The 19,796-nt window shown below is 42.3% G+C and overlaps 2 protein-coding genes across 10 annotated transcripts in view; one reads left to right on the top strand and one right to left on the bottom strand.

Moving 5' to 3' along the window:
- The window catches only part of MPHOSPH8 (M-phase phosphoprotein 8), a gene marked incomplete at its 3' end in the record, with an annotated part of 59,314 nt that overhangs the window by 3,687 nt on the left and 35,831 nt on the right, over positions 1 to 19,796 (top strand). For 3 of the 8 annotated variants that reach the window (XR_014009505.1, XM_081199344.1, XM_081199341.1), the window contains exons 3-14: positions 774 to 1,904; positions 2,530 to 2,629; positions 4,149 to 4,376; positions 5,190 to 5,315; positions 6,049 to 6,137; positions 6,721 to 6,861; positions 7,736 to 7,822; positions 8,747 to 8,901; positions 10,439 to 10,593; positions 11,555 to 11,682; positions 14,188 to 14,244; positions 15,144 to 15,227. Coding sequence is in view for 6 of the 8 variants with exons in the window: in XM_081199344.1 (XP_081055470.1) it covers positions 774 to 1,904; positions 2,530 to 2,629; positions 4,149 to 4,376; positions 5,190 to 5,315; positions 6,049 to 6,137; positions 6,721 to 6,861; positions 7,736 to 7,822; positions 8,747 to 8,901; positions 10,439 to 10,593; positions 11,555 to 11,682; positions 14,188 to 14,244; positions 15,144 to 15,227 (2,481 nt within the window). Of the gene's footprint in view, positions 1 to 773; positions 1,905 to 2,529; positions 2,630 to 4,148; positions 4,377 to 5,189; positions 5,316 to 6,048; positions 6,138 to 6,720; positions 6,862 to 7,735; positions 7,823 to 8,746; positions 8,902 to 10,438; positions 10,636 to 11,554; positions 11,683 to 14,187; positions 14,245 to 15,143; positions 15,276 to 15,822; positions 16,865 to 19,796 lie in introns of those variants that run through there. The other 5 variants (XM_081199343.1, XM_081199345.1, XM_081199342.1 and 2 more) reach the window with 5 other exon arrangements.
- The window catches only part of PSPC1 (paraspeckle component 1), a 58,100-nt gene continuing 57,479 nt past the window's right edge, over positions 19,176 to 19,796 (bottom strand). For both annotated transcript variants that reach the window (XR_014009507.1, XR_014009508.1), the window contains one exon: positions 19,176 to 19,346. The gene's annotated coding sequence lies outside the window, so the exon portion shown is untranslated. The remainder of the gene's footprint in view (positions 19,347 to 19,796) is intronic.

The following is a 19,796-nucleotide window of genomic DNA, read 5'->3' as shown; positions in this document are numbered from 1 at the left end:
AGCCCCAGGTAACAGTGGGTGCGTGATTTTTTTTGTACAAACTGTAGCCATGGACATGCTATGTGATCTGATGGTGAATTTGGGGTGACCCAGTGCAAAAATCCTGAGGATCCATGTGGATCTGTGCTTTGTAACCATGTTTTAAGTGGGGAGGGAAGGAAAAGCACTCAAGGGACAAGGAACACGCATGGAGCAGGCTCTGCTTCTCTCCCTCCCCCTCCCCCCCTTAGCGAGCTGAAAAACTTTGCTGGAGGGACAGAGAGCCTGCTTGCTTTAAAGGAGCCTACCGGACAGGAGCCGCTTACACAAGTGTAAGCGGCTCCTGTCCGGTAGGCTCCTTTAAAGCAAGCAGATTCTGCTTCTCTCCCTCCCCCCTCCCCCCCCACCCTTAGCGAGCTGAAAAGCAAAGCGGGAGGAGACTGAAAATCTTGCCTGCTATTTCCAGCAAAGCGGGAGGAGAGAGATACAGAGAGCCAGCTTGCTTTAAAGGAGCCAACCGGACAGGAGCCGAGTGTAAGTGTAAGCTTACACGAGTGTAAGCGGCTCCTCTCCGGTTGGCTCCTTTAAAGCAAGCAGGCTCTGCTTCTCTCCCTCCTCCCCCCCCCCCCTTAGCGAGCTGAAAATTTTTCCTGCTATTTCCAGCAAAGCGGGAGAAGAGCTGCTGAGTGGGGAGGAGGGAGAGAAGCAGAGTCAACTTTAGAGTGCCATTAATCCAGATTTGTCCATTTAATTAGGCACTAGATCACTAATTCAACTTTCCTTCTCTTCTCTAGAAGCTGCCTTTAAATGATGATCTTTTTGAAGCAGATTCTGAAGCAGACAGTGACTGGCAAAGTGATACAAAAGGAGACATGTCTCCAAAGAAGAAAAAGAAAAAATACAAAGACAAGGAGGACAAAAGCCAAGATGAAATGCAAAAGAAAAAGTCTAAATCATCAAAAGGTAAAGAAAAACCTGCACTAGAATGTGAGAATTCCTCTGATAGTTTGGCTTCAGATTCAAAACCAAAGAAAAGGACTTCAGATTCAAAGGAAGATACAAAAGATTCCAAAAAGCAGAGGAGAGAAGATCTAAAAGACACCAGTAAAAAAAAGGGAGAAATCAAAGATGGAAAGAAAAAAATGAAAGAGGAGCCTAAAGAGAATAAATCTTTGCAAAAGGGAAAATTCAGTACGCAACAGTTGGATGCTGAATCTAGCATGCTGGATGATTTATTTTCTGAAGTTGCAGATTTCAAAACTCCAGATTTCGATTCAGACAGCAGTGGGGAGAAACAGAAGACATCTGCTGGGAAAGACCCCTTGGAAGAAAAAAATGTGCCCAGGGTTTCAGCTTGGCAGCTAGACAGTTCAGCAAGCTCAGATGATAGTTCTGAAGTAATGGTTAGGAGAAAAAAGAAGAAACACCTAAAGTCTGAAGAACTTGAGGACAGTAGAAAAGTGGACAAGAATTTGGAGAGAAAAAATGTACACAAAAAGCAGAAGATGGCAGATAAAGTAAAAGCTGAGGCTGACAATAAGAGGCCAGCTACCCCTTCTCCCTTGCAGAAAGGTGTGAAACTGTCTGCTGATGAACGAGGACGCAAGTCCACTGATTCAGCAGGGGAAGTAAGCAATAATTCAAAATTGAAAATCAAAGAGACTAAGTCAAGCCCTTCCTATGCCAAGGATAGTTCTCTAAAGTCAACTGCTGTTGAAAGCAAAGAGAAGAATGTAAATACGAGAGCAGATGAGGAGAAGGTGAAAGAGAGGTCTTTTCAGCATTCCATAGGTGACAATGTGTTTGAAAAATTCATCCTGGATTCTGAATACAGTAAAGGAGGGAATACAGACAGCAAGAAGAATATCTTTAAAAGTGAGCCGAATACTGATGACATCCCAAAGGAAAGAAGCACTTTATCTAAGGTAATCTAAAGTGGATAATGCATAATCAAACGTTTTATAGTTTACTTTGTGCCCTTTTCTGGACATCTTTTTTCCCCTTTCTGCTTTTCTTAATTAACTTTTCTAGGCACTTCAATTCCTGTTCAATTTTCTTTAGTGGTTTTAGAGCCAAACTAATGGCTTAAATGCAATTAACATGCAGGTCTTTGGGAACGGAGTGGTTTTTAAGGAAAGGGCATTAATAGTGCTGTGCTGTTTTTATTGTTTTTTATCTTCTTCAATATGGCAAACCATTTTTAAAGCTAATGAATCTGTTCAAAAAAGATCAAAGATTCCCACTAAACAGGTCTAAACCCTCAAGTGCACCTAAGATCAGCTTTTGGGATTGTGGTCGTTGCATGAATCCTTAAGCATCTTAAAATACATCTCAATTTTATTTTCAATGACTGCCAACTTTAGGTGGAACAGACTGGCCATTGAGAACATGTTTACTGCATCTTAGACTATCTACAAGTTAATCTCCAAGCCTTGCTCTTTTTGTTACTAACAAAGCAGAAGGTTAAGTACAAAAGTTTCAAGGTTTCTTAGCTTCTGTTGCCATTAAGCATTTAAGAACCTGCTTTCTATGTTTAGTGTTCTTTTCCAGGAAAAAGAAGCCAAAAAAAGTGAATCAAAAGAGAAGCTTCTGAAAAGGCTTGTCTCTGAAAAGGAGGAAAAAGGCAAAAAAGATGTGAAGGGATTGAAAAGTAAGTGTGTAATCTCTAAAGTCATTCTAGAACATCAGTGTAATCTACCCAGAATTATGTACAGTACAGTATGCAGTTTGCTGCTGTTAAAGTTATGGTTTATATTGCAACCATGTTCAGTTTAGTTATATTTTGTCCTGAATTATTTCATGCTGATATCTTTCTAGTGTGTAAAATTAAGTTTCATTTTGACAATATTCCATATGCGAAACTAGCAAATTAATTATTTTTGTTATGCAATATTTTCTTACTGTCTTGCCCAGGTAATATTGTACAAATGCCTTCATAATAGTCAGGGGAAATTGATTGTTCCCAACCTTAAATTTCCAAATAATGTATGCAGGCTGGGAGATCTAATCTGAAGACTCTAGCACATTGGTGCTATTATGTTCTAGTCAGTTTAGTAAAACAATGGAGAATATATTTTTGAAACTTGTAGGTGTGTACTAAAGTAATATATCATTATAAATAAGCATCAGTACTTGGGTGATATTTTTAAGCTTCATCAAGTCGCTCATAATAAATTTTGAAGGCCTTTCAAAAGCTAAAAAAGTAATGGTTGTTTTACTTGGAGCAGTCTCATCAAAATTAATGAGCATGACCAAGTTAGGGCCATTGATTTCAATGGGTCTACTCTGAGTACATCTTAATTGAATGCCACCCAATCTTTTTTCCATAGAATCAGGTAAGTGTAGAATTGGAACGGTCCTCAAGGGTCATCTAATCTAAGCCCCTGCAATGCAGGAATCTTAACTAAAGCATCCATGACAGATGGCCAAACTCCAATGAAGCACAATCAACCGCCTTCTGAGGGCATCCGTTCCACTGTTGAACAGCTCTTACTGTCAGAAAATTCTGCCTGGTGTTTAGTTGGAATCTCCTTTCTTTTAACTTGAAATCCTACAGAGGAGGAGAAAACAAGCTTGCTCCATATTCCATGTGACATCCCTTGAAATATGGTCTTGAAATATGGCTGTCATATCTCCTCTCAGTCTCCACTTTTGCAGGCTAAACATACCCAACTTCATCAACTGTTCCTCATAAAGCTTGGTTTCCAGACCAAGGGATCATCCTGGTCGCCCTCCTCTGCATACATTCCAGCTTGTCAATATCCTTCTTAAATTGTGGTGCCCAGAACTGGACACAGTACTCTAGGTGAGGTCTGACTAAGGCAGAATAGAGCGGTATTATTACTTCCCTTTATCTGGACACTATACTTCTGTTGATGCAGCCTGGAATAACATTAGCCTTTTTTGCTGCTGTTTACACATGTTAAGATTGTGGTCTTCTAAGACCCCTAAATCCTTTTCACATGAACTATAAATTAAGGAGTTTCAAAATGTCTTGACTTTGAACAGCTTGAAAATCTATCTAATATCCCTGGAATGTAATTAGAAAGTGACTTTCACTTTTTGTTGAAGTAGCTTGTGCTGTGATATATAAAAAGATTTTGTTTATGGTAGGCTTTATACCCAGTGAAACTGTGCCATTGGCAATGATCTTGCTAACTGTGTTCTAGGTTTGAAAGAGGTCAAGAGTGCACTTGGTGGGTTTAGCATTTCTTCAGAAGAAAAAAATGAATACTTGGAGAACCGGAAAAGAGAAGAATCGGGGCAGGACTACAGATCTTCAGAGGCATTCAAATCAAAAGACAAACAACCACACAGCAGAAGCACAAGGGATGAGACAGATACCTGGGCTTATATTGCAGCAGAGGGGGACCATGATGTCATTGAGGACAATTCTGGTATGTAGGAAATGTGAAGTAGAGGATAAAAGATAAAAACAACAACAACATAGATCACTTGAGTTTGAGTTCTTTGCTAAGTACAGGTTCTAGTTATGTCCTCTGGCTTAAAGAACTTGTTTTAAACACTTGAAAAATCCCCACACACTTGGGCCTCAGATGGCTCAGAATTACATACTCTGCTTTACTTCCCTGTCATGCCGCATTTTACACTCTTGACAGAGCCCATTCTCCAAAAGCAGGTGTATGTTGGTCTTTCTATTTCCTGCTGCCGAGACTTCTTAGTCTGAAGCCCCTTTGAATCTCAAAATCTACAACTTGAGCAGTTCAGTATTCCAGGGAATCCAGTGATTTCTCCAATGTTCTCTCATAACTCAAAAGTGGCTCAGGGCAAAACTGCAATTATGAGTTGATGCTTTGGGTCCGATTATGGGATCATCTGCCAAGGAACGTGAACTTGGAATGCAGTTGTGATACCATTTCTGCTTGGATAATAAATGATCCACTGACTAAGATGGATCAATGCCCCAGATTGCAAACGTTTATCGTCAGGAGTGCAGATCCATCCAGCAGAGGGTAAGCACCATCTGGGTGAACCCAGGCAGATGAGCCACCCATCAGGTTGGGTCAGTCTTGGATGAAGCTTCACTTTATTGGGCCTCCAGCCTACTGTGCACTGTGAATTATGGTTCTGTTTGACTTGGAGAAGGATAGGTGATAAAGAAAGGGTATAAAATGTCTGCAGAGGCTGTGATTTAGTTGGTGATGACAAAGTTGACTCTCTTCTCCCCCCTAAAAATTCAAACTTAGTAGATGCAAAGCAGCAAACTGTGAATTTGGGCATGGACATGCAGTTAGAGCGGCTGACGCTGGAGGACTTTCAAAAGCATCTTGATGGAGAAGATGAGAATGACTCGGCAGCTGAAGCTATATCACCTGGTCAGTAACAAATGCTTTGCCCTCAAAACTTTTAGATGGCGGATATAACAAAACCCTTGTAAATAACAGAGAGGTGGAGTCAGTGTTTCATGTTCTCTTTAAATGCAATTATTATCAGGAGGCTAAAGAAGCAATGGTATATCCCATTTCATAATCCCCTTTGAGACAACCTCCAGAGTCTCTGTTGGTTCTTTTATTGGAAGGTTCTAATTTTTTTGATAATAAGTTGCTAGATTTTAGAAAATCAAACTTACCCTTAGATATATATATATATATATATATATATATATATATATATATATATATATATTTGCTTTCGTAGATTTTCACGGGTACAGGAATGCAGGTTTTGGTGTCTTCGGGTGTCTTCGGGTGCTCTGTTCTAGTAACAAGAAGCCGAAAGCACCAGCCTGAAGATGACGAGTGAGACCTCGTCGAAACGTCGCCTAGACACCCCAACTCTTACACGGGAAGACACCCGAAGACACCAAAACCTGCATATATATATATATATATATATATATATATATATATATATATATATTGCTGAATTTTTTTCTGTGTTAAAAATCTTATGTGTCTTATGTTCCTCAACTTTTTATTTGTAGTTGGTGGAGTGTAAATAGATAGATAGTTAGATAGGCTAGTAGAGGGATACGTTTTTGTGGAGACAGAGAGAGCATCTTCATACCTCTAGTTTTGAAATTGAACTGTTGAACCTATTTACTTTTAGCTCAGCTGCGTGATGCTGTTAAAAATGGACAGTATGCTGTGGTGAAAATGGCGCTTAATTCAAATGAAGAATATAATCTTGATCAGGAGGTAAGCTTTTGTTAAATGGATAGTTTAATAATCTGTATAAAATACAGCAGGAATTTAATTATTTGAGTGTTCATTTCAATAGTTTAATTAACTCAACAAATTTCTTGTACATATAGGTGACACAGTAGTGTTGTATTTCTTGTAGATTGAACTACGTTGCCTTCTGCAGTCTTCTGCTAATGTAAAAATGAAACCAGAGTCCAAGTGTATGGTTTTTAATGCATGTTTTTGATAAATGTTGTGAGCCATGCTGAAGATACCAATCAAAGAGAAGATTATAAATCTACAGAATAAAATTCTAAAATAAAGTATAAACATTAAAAAAAAAATTACCTGGGGTATGAATTCCATCATCTCAGTAGTCTAATGAAGTATGAAAAAAATTGTCCCTGTTTTCTTTGCTGTAATGATAATAATTTTACTATACCCTGCCCATCTGTGGCTGCCTGAAGAAAAAGCTTAAGCATTGAAGAGGGAACATCAAGCAGCTTTGTGAATTACCTTTTGCTAATAGAACATTTGGTCCTGTTGTATCTTAGAAAAATGTCACCAAAACCCAAACAATAATATACCACTGTTTCAGGATGCTAGTGGAATGACTCTTGTGATGCTCGCTGCTGCAGGAGGTCATGATGACATCATCCGTCTTCTCATCAGGAAAGGAGCAAAAGTTAATTGTAAACAAAAAAATGGAACAACTGCATTGATTTTAGCAGCTGAAAAGGTGAGTTTCTTTTCTGTCTGCCCCTTCCCTTTAAATTGAGGACATTTCCTTTAAAAGAAGAAGAGGAGGAGGAGGAGTTTGGATTTGATATCCTGCTTTATCACTACCCGAAGGATTCTCAAAGCGGCTAACATTCTCCTTTCCCTTCCTCCCCCACAACAAACACTCTGTGAGGTGAGTGGGGCTGAGAGACTTCAGAGAAGTGTGACTGGCCCAAGGTCACCCAACAGCTGCATGTGGAGGAGCGGAGACACGAACCTGGTTCACCAGATTACGAGTTCACCGCTCTTAACCACTACACCACACTGGCTCTAATTTGTTTAATGTTGCTTGTTTGGAATAAGAAATTAAAAGTTGGTCTGTAGCAGGATGATTGGACTGCTGAGGCTTCTAAACTCCAGGGTCTACTTGTTAGTCCCTGTATCTGGTTACTGTTTTTAAAGAAACTGAATTTCCAGTGTCTTGTTTGAATTTTCAGGGGACACGCACCCTAAAATTATGAGATTATGTTACAAGTCTGTTGATCTTGAGATTATGTTACAAGTCTTGCTGGTTTGGACTGATGGAAATTATATTCCAAAACATCTGAAGGATGTTTTTAGAGATGTTTTTAAAATTATCACATTTTTATCTGGAGACATAGGTATCACTGGATGGATATCATTGGCACTAGAGTTTGCTATAGACAGTCTTGTAGAATAGAACTGGCTTCTGAAAACTTTTATTTAAATATATCTAAGGAGCAATAATAGCCTATTACAGAACTGCCTTAAGTTAGTTTTTATGGCTCTTTGCTGTACTAAAATTCTCTGCTTTCAACGGTTTTACTAGGTTCAGACTATTCATACTTTAACCATTATTTTGTTTGTTACAGAACAACCTAACTACTGCAGCCATCCTTCTGGAAGCTGGAGCATATGTAAATTTGCAGCAAAATAATGGTGAAACAGCTTTAATGAAGGTATGTGCTATTTGCCTGATTTATGAGGAGTAAATTTGAAGAATTTTGGAAAAACTGGATATACTCAACTAAGTTTTACTCAGGGTTGACCTATTGACATTGATGGGACCAACTTCATCAGTATTGGGACTTGTTCTTTTTAACTTGTTCATGTCCAGTTCTGGTTGCCTGGCCTCAAAAAGAATACTGTAGAACTGGAAAGGGTCCAGAAAAAGGAAACCAAATTGATCAAGGGAATGGAACAATTATCCTTTGAGGAAAGATTGCAGCATTTGGGACTTTAGTTTAGAGAAAAGGCAAGTAGGAGACTATAAGTTAGAAATTTGTAAAACTGTGCATGACAGGGACGAAAGTGGATAAAGCAGGGTTTCCCAAACTTGTGTCTTAGCTGTTTTTGGACTACAACTCCCATCATCTCTAGCTAGCAGAATCAATGGTAAGGGATGATGGGAATTGTAGTCCAAAAACAGCTGGAGACCCAAGTTTGGGAAACCCTGAGATAAAGAAAAGTTTTTCTCGCTCTCTTGTAACACTAGGACTTGTGGACGTCCCCTGAAACTGAATTAAGATAAAAGAATGTGCACGATACATAGTTAAACTGGGAACTTGCTCCCACAGGAGGTAGTGGTGGCCACCAACTTTGATGGCTTCAGAAGAGGATTACACAGATTCATGGAGGGCAAGACTACCAGCTGTTCTCACTCCACCCCAACCATCTAGTGTGAGGTTGCTTCTCAGTCACATTCTCTCTTCCCCTAAGATTGAGTGAAGGTTGACATAGGACTGGTGCTGTTATTTGTACTGTGTGGTCTCTATCTGAAAGGTGTTTTAACCCTCATAATTTCTTTGCATGAGAAGTCCTACTCCAGAATACTTGGTAAATAATGGTGCCTTTGCTGTTGCTTTCTCAACTTCTACTCGCAGGCTTGCAGGAGAGGGAACTACGATCTTGTGCGTCTCATGATTGAAAGTGGAGCAGACTGCAACATTTCATCAAAGCATCAGACCAGTGCCCTTCATTTTGCCAAACAGTATAATAACTTACAAGTACAAGAACTCCTCACAAGTCACCTGGCTACGTAAGTACTTGCTTGAGAGTTGATTCAATTTACCCAGTGAATCAAGGACTATATTTAAGCTGATGTCTTGGTTTTTAAAGATGGGAAACTGGCAAGTCCTTTAGTTTGTTTAAAGTATTTACAGGCTTGCTTTCTGGACAGAATTCTCTCAGGACAGGTTAAAATATTAAAATTCAGAAATACAACAGTTGTATAGAGGTACGGATGGGATGGGAGTCATTCATTCCAAGAAACAACACTGTGTGAAGTTCCAGAAACTGTGCAAAGCGAAGTTTGTTTACAACAGGTGCAAGGTCACTCCAAGAATGTTCTACGCATGCGTGGCTTCTGGGCTGGACAGAGAGGTGTTTAGTCTGATCTGTGTTCTCAGTGTGAAGACATGAGAGAAGGTCTGGCAGCTTTTAGGGCTAGGCATTGAGCATTTAAGCTGAACCTCCATCAGGAATCTGATAGATGATTGTATAGTTTGCAACTTGAGAACGACAGTAAAAAAAAACAACCACCTTCTGTCTGTTCTGAATTGTTTCCTGTGGTTTATTTTTACATTCCATCTTAGACTTTGAACTACTACAAACTTGGAAGCTGCGTGATACTCTGCTACAAAGGAGTCTGGTACTTGGAAGTGTACTAGACCCAAGGGAATAGGAGTTTTGCCTAGAAAATCTGCAACAGGTTTCAGGGCCTAGCCAAAGGTTCTGGATAAACCCAGCAGATACAGCTAATGGAATTTGCTGAAGAATAAAATTTACACTTCAGTTTGAGGAGGTGCTATAGCACAGTTCTACAAAGGGCCTTACATTTTAATGCATAGGCTCCTCCAAGTCAGGCTGGGGAAGACTCCTGCTTAAAACCATAGGCATCAATTGCCAGCCTAGACATTATTCAGCTAAGCGGACTCCAAATAAGGCAGTGTTGTACATTTGCAAGCCAAGTTGCCTTATTCATTAGCTAACGTAAGGGTGCAAAGTATCTAGGCTACAGCTGATGTACTGAACATCATCAGTATAAGTCAGGTGTGGGGGAGCTTTGTCCCTCCAGATGTTGCTCAGCTGCATCTCCCATCAGCTCAGCAAGCATGGACAATAGCTGTGGATGATAGGAGTTGTAGTCCTCAACAGCTGGTGGAATAAAGGGCTCCGTACACTGGCTATAAAGTGAGATTTTTTCTCTCTTTCACTGTTCGTTGTTACTTTGGAAGATGCTGCCCTGACTAACTATATTTTCCTTTGTTGATGGATTATTTGGGCTTTGCTCTTCCTGTATGAAGTTTTAAAAGCACAATGGAAGTGCATACACATAATGCCATAATATTTTAAAATCAAAACACTTGGTAATAAAAATCTGTCCAGAGCTTCTGTATGGCGTTGGATTTACGCTACTCAACTAGAAATGGTTGAGAACAAAATTGTGTCAACTGCTAGTTTGAAGTAGTAGTCAAGGTTTTGTGTTTATAATAGATGATACTGAAAAAGGGTAACTATAATTTATTTACATACATTATAATGTCGAAAGCTTGACTTTGTCTTTCCTTGTTTAGACTCTCGCGAGTGGCAGAAGACACAATCAAGGAATACTTTGAAGCCCGTCTTATTTTGATGGAACCTGTGCTTGATATTGCGTGTCATCGGCTTTGTGAGGGACCAGATTATTCTTCAGAGTTCACCTATAAACCCCCGCAGACTGTGCCTGAAGGTTGTATGAGAAGGCATTCTTTCTTCGAACATTGAACTGTGTGTGAGTGAGTGAGAGTCCACCCACCCTCTGGGCAGATCAGAAACAGACTAAGTTGTGCTTAATAGCAACATTTATGCTTTAATCTCTGGGTAGCTGAAACACTGAGCTTACCTGATTCTTCTGGCAGTAGAGAGATTATGGTCTGAGAGAGAAAAAAGCATATCCAAATATTATGGTAAAATTATTGGAACCAAATGGTAGGGAATAAGAACTAGAGTCGCCAAAATGAAATGCGGCTGTTTTATTTCGTTTGTTCCTTGTCTGGCAGTCATGTGCTTTTCAGGTTTGGCAATGGAAACAGATACTTAGCATCTCAAAATTACGATAATTTGAAACAGTTCGGGATTTGCTGTCCAGAGTGCCTCTTTCTGATTTGTAACAGGAATAGTTGTTTTACAAGGGCGGATGGAGGGAATTTGCCCAGCTAGTCAATAGATTAAGCCCACAATTTATGCATATTAAATATGTGCACATTAAGATTTAAACACTTGGGGGGGGGGGACTTAAAAGGGGGTAGGTGTCCAGGAAAAAAGACTTTGGCATTCCCACCCACCGTTGCACTATATGTTTTGACTAGGTGATTTTGGCTTTAGGTGCGATCCACAGAACATAACCTCTGCGTAAGTTGAGGGCTTAGTATAAGAACAATGTAATCCAGGCTGTGTTGCCAGTTTATCCTCTTCCATGTGGATTTTTTGAGTCTGTGTTTCTCCAAACTTTTATTAGGTATTACAGATTCTTTGAGTCATCCGATCAGTTTTGATCAGATTGTTGGTATTTAAGTATGTTACCCACAGTTAAAATCTCAGGCTTTTCAAACATTTGCTTGTCGAGACAGATTTTAAGCATTTCCTCATGTAAGTGGCAATTCATCATTTGGATTGTACTCTTTTAATGCATGATTGTTTCTTTTCCACAGGTTCTGGCATTCTTTTATTTATTTTCCATGCAAACTTCTGCGGTAAAGCTGTTGCTGCTCGGCTCTGTGGACCATGCGGTGTACAAGCTGTGGTTCTGAATGATAAATTCCAGTTCCCTGTCTTTTTGGTAAATGTTTCATGTTCTTCACCGACCATATAACAATTATTCAGAAATATAAAGTTCGGTAGCCATGTGTCATGGATGCTTTAGTTGAGATTCCTGCATTGCAGAAGGTTGGACTAGATAACCCTCGGGATCACTTCCAACTCTGTGATTCTATTATTTATACCAGACATATTTGCTTATAAAAATATATATCTATATATATCAACCATCTGTATACTGCTTAATCACAGTTATTTATAACAAGTGTACAGGTGACTCAATACAGTAAGAGTAAAATGAATTAAATCCATTAAATTAATTAAAGAGTTTTAAACTAAAGCCTGATGGCTGGCATGATAGCTTTTGAGGGTATCAGAAAATTCTGAAAGCCCCATCATTCCTTATCAATGTTACTGTTCAGGTAAATCTTTAGACCTTGAATATAAACCTGTTCTCCAGAGTTTCGTACTTTGTGATGTCAAAAAGAATGTGTCAGCGCACCTTAAACGCTGTTTTAGTATTGCTTACTGTTTTAATAAGCACTTTTAGCTCAGCAAAATGCCTTGGAAAATTTTCAAACCTGAGAGTTATCAGTTGAGGGTATAGATAATGGCCCTCTTACTTGTAACGTCTTGGTTCTGGATTCCTACCAATGTTGCCTGCAGTTTTTGGCTGGCCTTGCTGGGCAGTATAGCCTCCCACCCCCACCCCAGTGCAAACCCTGCAGGCCTCTCCTGAGGAAAAATACGAGAGGAAGTGTGCCAGCTTTGGCCCTGCTGCATAAAGGGCACCCCAAGCGCCTTTGCACAAGGAACTCTCTCCCTACTTCCTGACAGCCTTTGCTTAATAGGGAAATAGCCTTTGATGTTTTTATACCAGTTCTTGGTGTATCCTGAAATCTTTTTGCACCTAGCAGCTATTAATAGAAGTTGCCTAACATTTCCTGTATTGAGACAACTACAAATAGTAAGATTTTTGTGTTTCAACATAATTCCCAGCTTTTTGTCCACCTCCCCAGAATTTTGATTTGCATATAGACGAATTGTTCTGGATAACTTTAAAGCTTGCTTACTACCAGTGTGATGTAGTGGTTAAGAGCAGCGGACTCGTAATCTGGTGAACCAGGTTCGCTTCCCTGCTCCTCCACATGCAGCTGCTGGGTGACCTTGGGCTAGTCACGCTTCTCTGAAGTCTCTCAGCCCCACTCATCTCACAGAGTGTTTGTTGTGGGGGAGAAAGGGAAAGGAGATTGTTAGCCTCTTTGAGACTCCTTAGGGTAGCGATAAAGTGGGATATCAAATCCAAACTCCTCTTCTTCTACTTGGTAACATATTAGTTGGCCCTAATAAAAGTTGGCTTACTATACACTTTGGATTTTTTCCCCAAGGGACTAGTAGGATTACCTATGATTTTATGTAAAAAGGGAGCTTAACTTTCGTATATAGCATCAAGTAAACATTTCCCCAATGCTAGCTTATCAAATGGGAGGGAAATAGCAAGCTCTGGAACATTTTCGTACTTCTTAAGAGTTCTGTTAACAACAGAGTTCCCCATTTAGTTTTTTTCTGGTTTTGAAGGCACAAGCAAATTAAATGGGGTTCAGATTTTCTTTCTACTTCATCCTAGGCACTTGGGGCACAGCTCTTAGTTGACCCTGTTGCTTACCCCAGTAAGTGTATTTTGACGTAGGGGAAAATCTGCAGAGCTAAGCAGAGTCCACGGTGGGGTTTTTTAAAGCTGTATTTACTTCTAATATCAGATGGTGAGGTTGCCAGCAGACATCTGCAACTGCTTTGCAAGTGACATGTTGCAGGAAGATGAAAATCATCTCTCTTCCTAGGACCCTGTTGCGTGCCAGTGTGGTTTAGTGGTTAGTATTGCACTAACGGGAACCACAGAGCCTAGGATTTGCCAATCAGAAGGTAGGCGGTTCGAATCCCCGCAGTAGGGTGAGCTCCCATTGCTCGGTCCCTGCTCCTGCCAACCTAGCATTTCGAAAGCACGTCAAAGTGCAAGTAGATAAATAGGTACCGCTCCAGCGGGAAGGTAAACGGTGTTTCTGTGCACTGCTCTGGTTCGCCAGAAGCGGCTTAGTCATGCTGGCCACATGACCCAGAAGCTGTACGCCGGCTCTCGGCCAATAAAGCGAGATGAGCGCCGCAACCCCAGAGTCGGTCATGACTGGACCTAATGGTCAGGGGTCCCTTTACCTTTACCTATTGCACTAATGAGACCGTGATTCAGAGCCCCACTCAGCTGTGAAGCTTGCCTTGAGTCAGGCACAGTATCTCGGCATAAGCTACCTCACAGCATTGATGTGTGGATAAAATGGAGGTGGAGAACCATTTGTACCATCTTACGCTCCTTGGAGGAAAGGTGGGCTATAAATACTGTAATAATAATAGTAGTAGTAAAATAATAATGAGCAGGATGTGGAGGTCTTGCTCCCTTCTGCCCTATAGCTCAATACCTAGAGTAGCCAAGTTACCCGTTGCCTCCTTCTCATCCTCTCACCCTCCCTCCCAGCCCCACAGAGCTTTTCATCCTTCGTGGAATGAGCATTTCTCTTCGCGGATGTTCCAGGTGAGTGGCTAGGCTAATTAATATTACTCTGGCGTTGGTGCCAATTCTGCCCAGCCTCACGCCCTCCCTGTTCTGGGCTCCTTTAATGTGAGCAGCTACAAAGACAACCCTTCGCTAAGTCCCCTGCCAGTGTCTGCCCAACAGAATTGGCAGGGCTATAGACGAGCTCCACCTCTTCACAGAGACTTACAAAAGGAAGCTTAAAAGCTCATCTCCACCCACGTTAAGAATTCCAGGGATCAAAACCAGTTAAGAATGCATCAGCTCTGTTGAACCAGACCAAAGCGTCACCTCATCTAGCATCCTATTCCCACCGTGGCAAGATGCCTCAGAGAGCAGTTTATAAATAAGGCATGAAGGCAGTAGCCCTCTTCCTGTTGCTTCCCAGCTACCCACAGTGGGTAACATACTGTCCCTGAGCTTTTATATTGCTGTTATGACTAAGAGCTAGCAATGGGTCTATCATTGTAGCTTGTTAAAGCCTAAGTCTGTAAGAACATAGTGAGACCCGAACCCATCTTCAGATGTCTCTCACGCTGCCACCCCTGCCAGATATCTGTCTCTGAAAACTTCTGTGTGCTCTCCATCGTGCCAGAGCTCCTAGCCTTGGCATTAGAGTTTGTTATTCAGTTCAGTGCGAGGCTGCGTAAGTGAACAAGCAGTGAGGGAAACATCCAAGAATGTGATGTTGCAGCAGCAGCAGAGTTCTTTGTTTCCCGTTAAACTTATGGCCACCCTTGGGTCTTTGCTCAGCTTAGTCACACACAAACGTTGTCCAAAAAGGGGTTGCAGGTGAAGGGTTGATGGTTCTCTTGCAGCTTGTCTAGCTAACCAGGAGCATAATATTGTGACATGTGGGCAAAGAATAATTTGCTCTTTTCTTTCTTTTTTATTTTTAGGACAGTCACTTCATTTATTCCTTCAGTCCTATTCCAGGCCTTAACAAACTCTTCATACGATTGGTGGAAGCTCCTACTGCCAAGGTGAGAAATGCAAGTCCGGGTGCATGTACACAAACTGACATTCAGTAGAGCTAAGGAAATAAATCAGCTTAAGTTAGTCATCACCAACGAGTTCAGTAAATCTACTCAGTTCGTGAAGTGGTTGGAAACAATGCAGATACGTTTATTTATTAAATGTGTACCCTGCCCTTCATCCAAAGATCACTGGACGGTTCACAAAAATAAAAAAGCAGAACAAAGGCATAATATAACAATAATACATAATACCTTCCTTTACTAAATTATCAAACTAATCTATATTTTAAAATAATTTCCCACCCTGCTTTTTGACCCTGACAGGGTCCCCAAAGTGTATTGTGGTAACAAAATGCAAGAGCTACTGCTTGATGTAGTTTTCATAGGGTCCTCAGACTAGGAGTTGTTTCATCCATCAGATTGTTTTAATATACCTGTGTAAAATATGTTCATTGTGCAAAATAACTGAACCCATACTTTAATCACTGTTGAGAGTGAAGCTAGCAGCTCTTTGAGAACATACATGTACTTGTGAGTATGTCATCCATGCCTTTTCAGCATTTAATTGGATGGATAGTCAATGGCATTTTTTTCCTTACAGGTGAAGCTGCTGATAGGTGCATACAGAGTGCAGCTGCCATAACCTAATGAACTTCATGCTGTTGATGCAGTTATTTTCTTGGAAGTATTTGTTTACTTCTTCCTTTTTGACTGATCAAGCAGTTTGGGAACTTCGGGTGCAGTCAGGACTCTGACAATTGGTTCAATCCGTTTCTTTTTTACCTGATCTCCATTTTACTTGTGAATTCTTATGCAGGTTAGCAGCCATGTGCTGCTTAAGAAAGTGGACAAGATGGTTTTATTTTGTTTGTATATAGGTATTTGTGCCAATGATTGTAATTCTACATTTCAAAGTTCAGACTGCGTATTTCAGCATTTGCACAGTGTGAAGTGGTGCAAAACCCTTAAAATGATGAAGACTCTTTTAAAAGTCTGGTTCTTGATTGTAGATGCTAAATTTTGTCCTACTTCAGTGTTTGTATTTAAGCTAACGCTTTTTTAAAGCAGGGAGAGCTATATTTGCTATTGCAGTTTAAATACAGGAATATAGATAGGCTTTTGCCTTAATAAAAGATTGTGGCTTATCAATGGCGGTGGTTGTGGTTAAGCCTGAATAAAAAACCCTGTAATTGTACTTCTTTCCATAACTAAACTTTTAACAGATACTTTCAAATTGGTTTTTTTAAGGCAGACCATATTTATAGACTTATTCTATCTCCTCACTCCCTAAAGGATTCACCTGGTGTCCTAATAAATGGGCACAGTTTTATTGGCTAGCAGCATTTCTGTACAAATGAAATGTAAGCTATATGAATTATAAAACTTCTTTGTAAGATGAAATATTGTTAAAAGATAAAACTTCATATTGAAACTCTTCCTACTGTATATCAAGCAATGTGTCAGTGAAAATGTAGAAAAATTATAGGAAGTAGTGCAACTTTTAAATGAGAAATGAAATTTGTGTGAAATATGTAAGTCCCAAAAGGCAGCTTCAATCTGGCATATGTTGTGGAACATAAAAATTGGGTTTTCCCATATTTGTTCAAAGCATTACCATCTATAAATACTTTATCCGAAGGAAATTTCAGTTGTTAACACCTTTGATAGTACCGTATTTTTCGCACCATAGGACGCACTTTTTCCCTCCTAAAAAGCAAGGGAAAATGTGTGTGCATCCTATGGAGCGAATGCAGGCTTTCGCTGAAGCCTGGAGAGTGAGAGGGGTCGGTGCGCACCGACTCCTCTCGCTCTCCAGGCTTCAGGAAGCTATCTGCTAGCAGAGGGAGACCCAGCTCTCCCACCGCTAGCGGAGCGCTGCATTAATCCCGAAGTTTGGGGCGTGCGGAGCTGAGCGCGCCCCAAGCTTCTGGGTGCCGGCAAGGTCTCCGCTAGCCCTGGGAGAGCCCCGCGACGTCGCGCGGCTCTCCCAGGGCTAGCGGACCACTGCGCTAATCCCGAAGCTTGGGGCGTGCGGAGCTCAGCACGCCCCAAGCTTCTGGGTGCCGGCAAGGTCTCCGCTAGCCCTGGGAGAGCCCCGCGACGTCGCGCGGCTCTCCCAGGGCTAGCGGACCACTGCGCTAATCCCGAAGCTTGGGGCGTGCGGAGCTCAGCACGCCCCAAGCTTCTGGGTGCCGGCAAGGTCTCCGCTAGCCCTGGGAGAGCCCCGCGACGTCGCGCGGCTCTCCCAGGGCTAGCGGACCACTGCGCTAATCCCGAAGCTTGGGGCGTGCGGAGCTCAGCACGCCCCAAGCTTCTGGGTGCCGGCAAGGTCTCCGCTAGCCCTGGGAGAGCCCCGCGACGTCGCGCGGCTCTCCCAGGGCTAGCGGACCACTGCGCTAATCCCGAAGTTTGGGGCGTGCGGAGCTGAGCGCGCCCCAAGCTTCTGGGTGTTGGCAAGGTCTCCGCTAGCCCTGGGAGAGCCCCGCGACGTCGCGCGGCTCTCCCAGGGCTAGCGGACCACTGTGCTAATCCCGAAGTTTGGGGCGTGCGGAGCTGAGCGCGCCCCAAGCTTCTGGGTGCTGGCAAGGTCTCCGCTAGCCCTGGGAGAGCCCCGCGACGTCGCACGGCTCTCCCAGGGCTAGCGGACCACTGCGCTAATCCCGAAGCTTGGGGCGTGCGGAGCTCAGCGCGCCCTAAGCTTCTGGGTGCTGGCAAGGTCTCCGCTAGCCCTGGGAGAGCCCCGCGACGCCGCGGGGCTCTCCCAGGGCTAGCGGAGACCTTGCCGGCGCCCAGAAGCTTGGGGCACGCTGAGCTCCGCACGCCCCAAGCTTCGGGATTAGCGCTCCGCTAGCCGTGTCTAGGCTGCGGATAGCAGCCTGCTTCCCGGAGCGTCGGGCGCCCTGAAAGCAGAGCTCCCGGCGCTTTGGGAACACATCCGCAGCATGGGGACCCTTGCAGGAGCTCCCCGCAAGCTTCCCCACGCTGCGGATAGCAGCCTGCCGCCCGGCGGGTGGGGCACCCTGAAGCAGAGCGCCCCTCGCGCCAGGCATACATCCGCAGCGTGGGGAGCCCTGCAGCAGTTCCCCACAAGGCTCCCCAAGCTGCGGATAGCAGCCTGCCGCCCGGCGGGTAGGACGCCCTGAAGCAGAGCGCCCCGCGCGCTAGGCAGACATCAGCCAGCCCCACAAGCTCGGGGGACAGCAGGGAGGCGCAGCGCCACTATCCCGCTGTTCCTCGACCTGGTTCGGTTTCCCTGACCTGCTTTTGGGGGGGAAATAAAGGGAAATTTTTTTTCCTTTATTTCCCCCCAAAAAAACTAGGCGCGTCCTATGGTCCGGTGCGTCCAATCGTGCGAAAAATACGGTACTTATGTGTGTGTCTCACATTGGTGGTTACCTAACCACCTATCATTTGAAAATTGCTGAAGCTCCTGGTGGGCCACTTGATTGATTTGTCTACGTGTTGTAATAATGGTAAAGTGCTGCACTTTCTACTTTGGGTCCTTTTTGGCTGGAGAACGATCTTGATTACCACCAGGGCATGATCTGTGTTGCATTTGGCATTGTGATACGAATCCATGTGATACGAATGCAGTTCAGTGTGGATGAACTTTCTGCACAAAGCAGAAAGTGCAGCCTCAAATCAAAACTGCTAGAACAACCATACCTGAACTTTGAGCGCTTCTGATTCCCTCGAACAAGCTCTACTGAACTGCCCCAGAGGCATTTATGAAACAGGTGGGAAAGTAAGTATATGCAGTAGGTATATTTATCCCAGATGGATGCTGATTACTATAAACAAAGTAGTAGTACTTCTTAGTAGTAGTACTTTTTTTGAAACAACAAATTCATTTGTTCCATTCATATAGACTGATAGGATATATTGTCCCCAAATAACTTACCAGAATAGAGAAAAACAGCAGTGAGCATGGGGAAATGAGGTAAAACAGGCCAGTTTTGTTTGAAAGCAGTTAATGAGAACATCCCGTAATGTTCTGGATACTGGATTTTTTTTAGGTAAATGAGCAGATCAATATGGTACATGGAGTCATATAGTTTCCGTTCAAATTTCCATGAAGTATTCTTCACACTGAAAGTTGAATGACATTTTTCAGCTTTATCCAGCCTGTTAAGAACAAAAATAACCCCAAACGTTTGCACAATCATCTCTAGCAAGATAGGTATTTGCAAAACTTTTGGTGCAATGAATACACCTTACCTCTAGCTGGCCTTCTTTCATACCTCTGCTGAACTTTACACATTCTCACCCCCACCCCAACCCCCAGTATCTGCTTTTTAAATGTACACGCACAAACTTCAACCATTTCCAATCATATCAAAGTAGGGGGTTGAGTGCTTATTTATTTAGAAGTGCAACAATGTTACCCATGTAAATAGATGAAACTACTCAACTAAGTATCCAGAAGTATCTAAAGTTTATAAATTCAGCAAAAATAAAAATTTGCAGTTTAAGGCTTTATTAGCTTTATTGTCTTTAAATACAGAAATGTTAAACAGATTCAATCTTCTAGAATCGTAAGAGTTCCAGGGTCCCAAGGGTCATCTGGTCCAATCC

The sequence above is a fragment of the Podarcis bocagei genome (genome assembly GCF_964188305.1).
Source record: "Podarcis bocagei genome assembly, chromosome: 6".
Taxonomy (NCBI): domain Eukaryota; kingdom Metazoa; phylum Chordata; class Lepidosauria; order Squamata; family Lacertidae; genus Podarcis; species Podarcis bocagei.
Note: the sequence above shows the minus strand (reverse complement) of the source record. Positions and strands in the feature narration are given on the sequence as shown.